At 41.7% G+C, this 10,507-nt stretch overlaps 1 protein-coding gene across 1 annotated transcript in view; it reads left to right on the forward strand.

The window, feature by feature from the left end:
• Positions 1-7,495, forward strand: part of LOC108788535 (ubiquitin-conjugating enzyme E2 G1-like) — a 12,679-nt gene extending 5,184 nt beyond the window's left edge. The window contains exons 3-6 of the mRNA XM_018558316.1: positions 1,415-1,512; positions 3,790-3,968; positions 5,144-5,234; positions 6,853-7,495. Coding sequence (XP_018413818.1) covers positions 1,415-1,512; positions 3,790-3,968; positions 5,144-5,230 — 364 coding nt within the window. The 3' untranslated portion in view covers positions 5,231-5,234; positions 6,853-7,495. The remainder of the gene's footprint in view (positions 1-1,414; positions 1,513-3,789; positions 3,969-5,143; positions 5,235-6,852) is intronic.
• The last annotated feature ends 3,012 nt before the right edge of the window (positions 7,496-10,507 follow it).

The following is a 10,507-nucleotide window of genomic DNA, read 5'->3' on the forward strand; positions in this document are numbered from 1 at the left end:
CCAACAGATGTAACGAGAAAGCGAGGGGGGGGGGGGGAACGGGTAAAACTAGTCTAAAAATACTTAAATGGATGCTTTGTTATGAAAATCGGGCCAAGTAAGGAACATACAGCAATAAAAACAGATTCTAATAAGTCACAACTCTTCTAATAAGTACAAAAATGGTGGTGGGGGAGAAAATGTATGCAAGATTGTGGTGGGGTTTCAGCACTGGCAGGTATAGGGTAAAAGGGGGAATTGAGTTGTGGATCTAAAGGGATGCAGTGTGAGGGCAGAGCTGTGTGAAACATTTGTACATACAGGCAAAAGCAAAGATTGGTGCATGAACATCTAAGTTTACATGATTACAAGCTCTCGCATGATACCTGCCTCCTGGGAGAAAGGAAGAGTTGGAGCTTTGTGGTGGTGGGTACTGTAGGCAAATTTGAGCCAAGATGAACTTGTAGGTAACACTGCAAGGGTTAAGTGCTCGTTTTGGTCTAAGCTAAAATAAATAAGACTCATCTGATCCTTGTGTGACAGACCGCCTGGTACCCCAACTGGTTACCTCCGTCAGAAATCAGCTTCCTCTCCGCTGGAACATTAATTCCAGTGTCCTCAGCCCAAACCTGCCTAATAATTATTGGGCTAGAAAGCTGAACTCCTCAAACATCAGACAACACCAATGTTGAAGTGGAAACCAGGAACTGGTTTATTGAAGAAAGCGCACAGTTTATACCTCACAGAATAAGATAAGAGTTCAGTGTTGCATTGAACAGTTCCCTCCCCCAGACAGCAGGGGGCCGCATTGGAATTCCCTAAGCACAGACACTCTTTGAACCTAATGGATGTCCTTAATTAGATAAGAGCTTGATCATCCCAAACTCCAGACAGCCTGCTGCCTATAATGAACACAGGGTCACTTAAATGTGTCAGGGGAAGCATGCAGTATTTTCACTCCACACATAAACCTAGGATAATAGTTCCATGTAACCCCAAGAGGTCTGAGGGGGGTCTCCATAGTTCTAGGTCCATAGTCAGTAGGAAGGAGGCTAGCCCTCAGGCTCCTCCAGCAGCCCCAGTGACGGTTCAGTCCATCACACCTTGGTCCTGTGACTGTAACCAATCACCTTTCTTGCCCTCCACTCTGGCGGTGGAATGTCCCTTAGCCTCCTAACGTCTAATACAACGGCATTATGTGTGGTGTTTCACGGGTCCATAGACTGCTGGAGCTTGGGGGGAGATGAGGCTGTAGGGACTAGTCTGGCAGCCAGATAGCACTGAGGATCACAAAAAATGAGCAGTGTGGAGGTAACCACTGCAAGGGTTAATGTTTAAATTGCCTGGAGTTTTTTTAATGCATTTTTTTTCTTTTACCATTTGTGCTGAGTATATATTAACATGGCCACATTTCTTTTCTTTTTTTCTTTGCCAGTGAGGGCGGTTTCTTTAAAGTGCACCTTACATTTCCGGTTGACTATCCTTTAAGGCCTCCTAAAATGAAATTTATCACAGAAATCTGGCATCCGAATGGTAAGTGCCGGTTCCAGATTGGTTTTCTGGTCCGTATTAAACATACTATCCACTTGCTGGCTATGTAATGCATTTACATATTATTGCTCATCTGTTTTTTAAATGTTTTAAATGTTCTAGCAGAAGGCCTTTAACCCCTTCGTGACTGACGACGTACAGTGTACGTCGCCAGCATCGGGGCTGTTTAAACAGACTCCCGGCGACTTTTGCCGCCGGGACTCTGTTTAAACTTGTAGAGCCGACTGTCGGCTTTACAACAGAAGCGATCCTGGCGACTTACCTGTCACCCCGTCATAAGAAAAATAAAACAAAGGCGTTCTGTAAAGAGGACATTGAACACCTACTTTTCCAACAGGGATTGAAATAAATCTCCTTTTTGCAGGGTGCCTTTGTTCTATTTTTCTTATTGGATCGACAAGGATGACTTTGCATTGATGTGGTTTATCTTGGTTTCTAGATCCACAATGTGTTTATACTGCAGATGCAGAGGAGAAATAACACTACTGAAAACCAATTTAAAGCAAATTCTCAAATTCTGAATTGCATTAAGCCCATCCATCCCCCTTTGCTGCTCACTAAGTAATGGTAATGAGTGCTAAAATCTTCCTAATAACCAGGACTAGGTCCTTCAGTGATTAGCAGCCCACTGTGTGAGATGGCACATTGACTGACCTACCTCTTGTAAGTGCTGTGGTGAGGGGTCTGTGAGATGCAGAGACACTGGCATTGAGTATCTTCACTCAATAACTTGTAGCTGTGTTTTTATTCTGAGTACCTGATCACAGGATTTTGCTTTTCACATAGTTAGATATTGAGGTGAATATTCACACAATTTACATGTGGCTTCTTAACCAGTTGACATCCGGGGTGTTAAACCCCCTTCCCATCCAGGCCATTTTTCAGTATTCAGCGCTGCGGTACTTTAACTGACATTTATTCCGTCATGCAGCGCTGTACTGAAATGAATTTTATACCCTTTTTTGGGGACAGATAGAGCTTTCTTTTGGTGGTATTTATTCACCACTGGGGGTTTTATTTTTTTTCTATATTAAGGAAAAATTACCGAAATTAATGGACCCGCTGATCGCCTATATGTGAAACACCCGGTAACGGGTGTGTGCATTGATCGGGTCTTTTCTGCCCGTGCGTGCCCGCTAGGGGGCGCGCGCGAGCAGAAAAAAATTGCCGTCTGGTGACGGCAACCCGCAGATGCAGCAGTGCCGTCCGTCCGTTTTTTTACTACGGGCGGACGGCAAGAGGTTAAAGTGGGCCTTTACCCCCTCTTTCACTTCAAATCCCAGCTACATGCAGCTCTGCTGATTTTTTAAATCGTCTTGCATTCATTAGTTAAACTTGTTTTTAATTTACTTACAAATAGAGTTCATCTACTTTCTGGTCCAGTTATGGCAGAAATGATGCAAGTGCCAATTCTCATCTGTAATCTCATGAGATCTCAGGGAAATGCATTTCCCCCCTGAGATGATGTGCATGTTCGCATGTCCTAGTCACATGTGCATGAGTTCCAGGAAGTAAATAGGGCCTCTGTCCGAAGCCTGGGGAAGAAAAGAGAAATGGGGTATGCAAAGAATAAAAAGCCAGCAACTATGTTTGTAGATTGTCATTACTAAACATTTCTAAAGTTTTATTTTGTTTTAAAGACATGGGTAAAGGTCCACTTTTAACTCGTTTTTAATAAACTAACATCGACCTGAATCAATGGGCAGTTGTGCACCATGTCTACAGTAAGGACAGGTATCTAATTGCTAGCAAATTCCTGCCTTGTCCCTCCCCTTCAGTCACTCCTGGAGTCTTTTTGGAAAATGTCAGTTGTCATTCTGCTTTCATGCAGATCCAAAGGCTGCGAGTCTTCACCAATTGCATGTTTATTCTGTGAGAGCCACAGTTGTAGTATATCTGTTCTCTTTTCCCATCCTAGGAATTGGGATGGGGAGGTGTGTTTTTTTTTTTTGGCATACTTATTCTAGTTCCACAAGTGTTTTTTTGTTTTATTTTTATTTTTTTTTGTCATGTAGACTATGGGAACTAAAAGGGTTTCCGTCATATGTTTTTGTAATGGAATGTCTTTGGGAAAAGGAGTACAAAACATTTATACATATGACTCTTATGTATACACCCTGGTTATGATTCCTGAAAGTTTGTTAAAAATGAAATGAAGGAGTTTTATTCCTGAAACAAAAAAATGTTTGTCTTGGGTTTCACTTATTAGAATTTAAAAAAATGTGCAGTTTCTAATCTTCTGCTTTGTCTTGCTGCCAGTTGCAAAGAATGGAGATGTCTGTATATCCATCCTCCATGAGCCAGGTGAAGATAAGTTTGGCTATGAAAAACCTGAAGAGCGCTGGTTGCCTATACACACAGTGGAGACCATCATGATTAGTGTTATTTCTATGCTTGCTGACCCAAACAGTGATTCTCCAGCCAATGTAGATGCTGCCGTAAGTATGTGTTTCTTGCCAATGGGAATATAAAATCTGCTGAAACAGGTTTACTATGACTGCTAAATTAGAACACCAGGAACATTTTATTTTTTTTGGAAACACAATCAGTCAAATAAGTGATCTCTAATGAAGACTATCCTAGGTCCAGATCACTGCAGTTTACTGTACAAATTATTGCCTCATTGATGCCAGATACTACACACAGCTCTCCTTTTCCAGCACTGCAATGGAGTTCCAGCTCCAGTGAAGGGATTCCTTGTTCACCCTCCCTTTCCTCTCCCCTTAAACATTCACAAAACTCCCTGTGTTCTGTTAATGGACATGAGGAGAGGGGCAGGTAAATGACAGGGTATCCCCTTGTCCATTCACAGAACACCTTGCATTCTAGAAAAAGAAGGTCCTGTATAGTGTTTGAAGGTATATCTGAACCCAAAAACTAAAAATATTTCAGCTTGCCAGTCCATTTTACTTTCACTTGGTGGTCCTGCCCATAACACACTGCCGGTCCAAGGCACATTGACTGTACGGTCTCTTGAGGTTTACATACACTTCTTTTTTTTTTTTTTTTTTTTCATGGAGGAACATCAACCTCATGGAGAACAGTGGGGGTGTGAAGTTGCAGGTCTCAGTCTCTACAGTAACTTGAGCTGGCAGCTGGAAAAGTTTATAGATTAACGCACACATTTTAGGTGTATCATTTTTAAAGTAGCGAATGTGACCTTTTCGAACATACACTGCATGCGACTCAATCACTGTAAAACGCATGAACCAAGAAGATGAACTTGCAGTGAATTTAACATTTACTGTTTTATAAATATACCCCTTACATCAGTATATTGTATTATCTAAAACTAATGTTTGGGTTTTTCATATTTTATACAAAATTTAAAAAAAATCATGCATGAGGCATGTAATAAAATAAATCTATCAATATAATACCTAAATACATGTCTAAACTCATCTTCTCACACCATCCCAAATCAGCATGAACCTAGGATACCTTTTTTAAAATGTCTTTCCTGCACATAATTTAGGGGCAAATAGCCTTTCTGCTAGTGAAGTGATATTACTGATCTTGATTTGTCCCTTTACAAATGAAAGAATCTGTCAAATCCTCCAAATGCTTTGTTTCATGTGGAGAAGCAAATTTTGTATCTACTCTTGCTTTTCAGAAAGAGTGGAGGGATGACCCCAATGGTGAATTCAAGAGGAAAGTTGCTCGCTGTGTTAGAAAAAGTCAAGAAATGGCATTTGAGTGAACTAGTAAGTCTGCATATTTTGAATTCTCTTAAAGCCTAACTGACACTTAATTGGAAATTGCACACACCCTTTTTTAATAGTCGGCTAAAACCATACACCAATTAAGGGATAATATTAGTAGACATGCGTTGCAGAAGACATATAGAGGAGCTGGAAGTTTCACACCCATAAGTCTAGTATGCCGGCTGCCTAGTATGCCGGCTGCCTGTTTTTCCTGAAGACTACAGGGTGCTGTCTGCGACGAGATCCCTCCATTTGTGTTTACCTGTGGCGGTTCATGCTTGACAACCAATCCCTTGTTTGTATTTGAAGCAGTTTTTCCACTATATTCTCGCTTCCCTGACTGACGGTGAAGACACATATGACGCATATCTCCCATAGAATTGTCTCTCTCCCCTGAAGAAGCCCTTTCGGGGCGAACATGTAGGGACTTACAGGAGCGTTTATACCATTCTGATAACAAACAACCATATACATCGTAACTGCACGGTATTGTCACCATTCGGTGAACCTGCATTTGTAAAAGCATTTTTACTGATTATTTTGTATTCCGTTTTTTTATCTTAAATAATGTATACAACGATTTATTGAATAAATGTACTTCTAAGATTTTTATACACGAGGTCTGGACTTGTTTCTTAAAAGCCCCCTTTTTTTCTTTTCCCCTCTGGGTCCTCGCACACCCCACTGTAAAAATACCCTTCCTTTTTTTTTTTCTTGCATTTAAAACCATACACCATACACCTTACAACCATCGCAAGACTTTTGTCTTGCGATGGTTTTAAGGTAATTTAAAAAACATACGATCTGCCCATACTTGGACAGGCATATCGTACTTGCGATGATCGCAAGCCGGCCCCACTGAGGGGCAGGCTTCCGATGACTGCAATGCTGAACGGACAGTGTGCGCTTGCGGCATTTGTCTTACGAGCAGGCCACAAACCCGCCGAAAATCGTACGATTCTTGGCGGGTTTTCAAACATGCTTGTAAGACGAGACGCGCGACCGCACAGTAGAAACGGTCGCACGCCTTCCATACACCTGCCGATTTATCGTATGATCGCAGGATTTCCCGCGTTTATCGTACAATAATCAGCAGGTGTATGGGCACCTTTACTCCAATCCACATAATCTGTTAACACAACCAGGTTTTGATTGCATTTGCATAATTGGAGTCCAGGAGGTGTTAACCTGCTCAGAGGTGTTAAGACAGCATTGTATGTGGCAGAAACATACAGCAAGTCCTGTTGCCTTGACTTTTTTATTTTTTTTCAAATATCTAAGAAATAGTCAACAGGTCTATGGTGTGAAAGTTCACAAGCTCTAATTGCTGCAGTCTCTATGCAGTGCTCCTACCAATTTTTTAGCACCAAGTTTCGACATATGGAGTAATGCCCTGTGTTTTCCCCAGTCATCTTCCAGGACAGCCATCGAGATATAGGCTCCGCCTGCCTGCAACAGGAAACACATCAACCACATTACCTCTTGCGTAAAGATTTCTATAATTACCTGCACTTGTAAAAAGGGAATTTATCAAGCACAGCTACAACTGGTATACTTTAAACTACTGGCTTTTTAAATGTGTATTGCGCTATACTGATGAACATTTCTTTTCTTTCAGTGCATTAAAAGAAACCTGTCTCCATCAGATGAGCAATAGCATTTACAGGCAGAAGCAGAATCCTGCTGATGGCGTGTGGCATCTCACTGACCTCTGTTCCAGCCCCAAGTGGACAGTTTACTGTTTAAGAAATTATAGGATAGAATTCTGTTTTAACTGCAAAACTGCAGACTGATCTTCAATCCTTATCGGGATCCTTATTTATTCAGATATATATTTTTGCATATGTCTTTTTATAAAGGTGAAATTTGCTTTCTTTACTGCACTAACCCTTCTATTAGGTAAATCTGTCTCTGGCAGTACCATATCCATTCAACACATGGAAAATAGGGCTTATTTCATCTAGTGTTTCAACAACAACAACAAATATCACTGTGCACTGCTTGGCAAGGTTTAAATCAGCCAGAAATTGAATGCTAGACTATTTTATACTTTGGCTTTTGCTGCTGCACATGATTTGAGCATTGCAGAGATTGACTTCAACCAGGATGAGCTATGGGCTGCACTTGGACATGTTGGTAGTCCATGCTTTGTTTAAATTTTTTTTTAACCCATGTTTACGCAGTAGAATGTTCTTTTGTGTTTTTTGTCTTGTGAAGCATTTATTTGGTTACAAAATTAAACTATTTTTGAGATGTTTTGATAAGCCGAGTAATGTTTTGCTTTTTACATCTTGTATTTCTAAAAGTGTGTGAAGCAGGTTAAAAATTCAGCTTCATACATTGTTTTGTTTTTGGTACTTTTCTTGGTGATCACACAGGCACTGAACGGACTCTCTAAATGAAAATCTTACAGAGTTCAACTGATTAACCTTTCCCCATTGTACTAAGGTGTTCTTATCCATGAATTGGGCAATGATTTGTTTTAAGTCACTAGGGGAGGTCACAGAACAAGATTGTGGACTATGAGGAGTAAAAACCTCAGGTTGGTCTTTTCATTCTGACTTTCTTTCAGAAAAGCCACTTAAAACCAAAAATCAATTTATAGTCGATTTGTAAAGTTAGCTGAAAAAAAGCTGATGGGGTATCCATCTGTGTTCCAGTTGACACAAGAATCTACTATCAGGCCAGTCCATCAGGAAATTCCTTGCTAATGTTATTGGGGCCCGTCCCTATCTCTCCAGACTTTTTTTGTGATTAGCCATCAGGCTATATGCTGCCTTGAGGATATGTTTCCTCCTTTTGTTTTCACTTGAGGCTGTAACTGGATGGGCTCTTAAGGGGGATTAAGGCCATTCATTTCTTCTGAACTTGCTTACATTTTTTTTTAATATATGGGTTTTTGTGCATTTGATGGGGAAACACTCCTTTTTTATTTTTATTTATGCTCAGCCCATACAGTAGAGTGAAAACTGCCATTTTAAAAGCTCTGGAGTGATGTAGCACTTTTATAATTTTTTTTTTTTTACTTGCAGTGACCTAGTTCTAAAGTGTCTCAGCCTTTTTCTCCTGTGGTTCTCACATTGTGTGCCTCAGAAGCAGCTCTCCACTCAGTGCTCCTGCAGCCTGTGGGACTTGAAGGCATTGCTGCCTTTTGGGGGTTTTATTGCCCAGCTGCAGGACTGTGGCCAAACTCCTATGTGCTAAAGGCTAACTTAGTTTTGGTCTGTGAGTATTTCTAGGGGAAAGGTTACCTTCCTTGCTTCATATAGACCCCAGTTGGATCTGCATGCATCAATAGTTTTTCACACTCCCTGGTTCATAATTTTCTCATTCCCTTCCTTCCAATTGCAAGGGCTTTAAACACGCACTTCCCCCTTCCCCAGCAGCATCTGACGTAGGGATGCCTAATAACTCTGTTGGGATCCTCCAAAAGACTCATTGCATGTGGAGTCTCCCCCTTCCTTTACCACCACCACCTGAATATCAGTCAGCAGTTGCTTCAAGACAGAAGGCAACTGTTTCTGTCTAAGCAGGGCTGTGTTTGTACTTAACAGATTGGAAGAGTTACTGTGTTCCTTCCCCCAACTAAATTTGGGCTTGCTTCTCATAGACCTAAATATTCAACTAAATGTGTTTCATCACACTGTTTTAACTACGAAGAGAAGACCCCAAGACCAATAATGCCAGCCCCTAATTGGTTCCTTGTCACGGAACGGTCTACTCAATCTGTCTCTCACCTCAACAAAGGTCTGGTCATTCCTATAGAAGATGTTCTGACTTTTTTAAGGACCACATTGCCAAGAAGCAATTTCTCCATCTTTTTCTTGGCACAATGTTTCACCCCATTCTTGCCTCTGCACTAATTTCCCACTCAATGGGGATGATTGATTTTCAACAAAGGATCAAAGATTTTTGTTAAAGGAGTACTATGGGGTTAAGGCTTTTCCCCATAATTCTCCGGGTAACGGGAGGACACAAACTAGCGTCCTCCTGTCCCCCTAGGCTCAGTATACCGCGAGCTGCTGCTCGCGGTATACTGAGAGGCTGAAGCGGATCCCGACAATTGTGCTGGGATCCGCCCAGCTGCGTGACTGACAGCTGGCTCTGCCTATCTAGAGGCAGAGCCAGCTGTACCCGCCCCGTCCCCTGTCCGTTCTGCCAGTCAGCGCTGGGGGAGGGGGGAATCCAGCCCCTTCCCTGTCACAGCAGAGAGCCGTGACAGGATCAAGAGGGGAGCGAACGCCGGTATGTGTTTGCTCACCTCCCGATCTACTGAGCCGACCTGTGACAATCTCATTGTCACAGGTTGGCTAGAACAGGTGAGTGAAAAGCACTCACCTCATAGTTCTTTTTTAAATGGTGAAGGTGGTTTTTGATGAGGAAACTCTATTCATTCCAAACTTGAGTGTTAAAATCAAGAGACATTTTGAATGGCATTCAACAAATCTCTGATGGCATTATCAAACGTTTTTGGCAATGGTTTTTGCATGAAAGGTTGTACAAAACTGTGTACATGGCTTTAGAGGAGCTATGGAGATCCTTTGGGCACCTTTAGGCAGGACATGAAATGAGTTGCAAGGCTGTGGAGAAGAGCTGGCTCTTGCTTGGTTTGCGATGATAGAACATTGCACTTTTGACAGTTGTATCCATAAGTGTCCCCAGTGTAAGACTCCCTCTCACCTCTTCCGGTGACTGCTGTAAAATGTTCAATTCCCCCTTACTTTCTTGTGTTCATCTACTCCATAGAAAACTAGAAAATGTTTTGTCTAGAGTTCAGATTGAAATTCTCTCTCCAAATAGGCAGCATGGAGTAAAATGATTACAGGTCTTTACTCTGCATAAGACTATTTTCTGTCTACGCTATAGCCACATATTTCCTATTGTGGTACCGGTTTCATACAAACTTTAACAGTATGGTGGCTGTTTGTTAGCATCACATTCTAAAACTAAGATACACAGAAGGTATTTCAGTAATGTCAATGAAATCCACTAAAGCAGAACAACTAGAATACTGTGCAAGGTTCTATGATCAAACCTTTAACCCTTTCGCTGCCAAGGACGTATGGCATACGGACCTACAAAAGTGCTTCCAGCTGGCCAGCTCAGTATGCCATACGGACCTAGCATTTACAGTTCCACTATAAGCTGATGGTCGCTTTAGCGACCATCAGCTTATAGTAGAACTGTTTAGCAGACTGTCCCCTTTAAATTAATAGCTGTCATCAGCGGCTCACAAGCCGCTGATGACTGCTATTATCAAGAATACCCGCCGG

Source organism: Nanorana parkeri, unplaced genomic scaffold (genome assembly GCF_000935625.1).
Source record: "Nanorana parkeri isolate BGI_ZX_2015 unplaced genomic scaffold, ASM93562v1 scaffold331, whole genome shotgun sequence".
NCBI lineage: Eukaryota > Metazoa > Chordata > Amphibia > Anura > Dicroglossidae > Nanorana > Nanorana parkeri.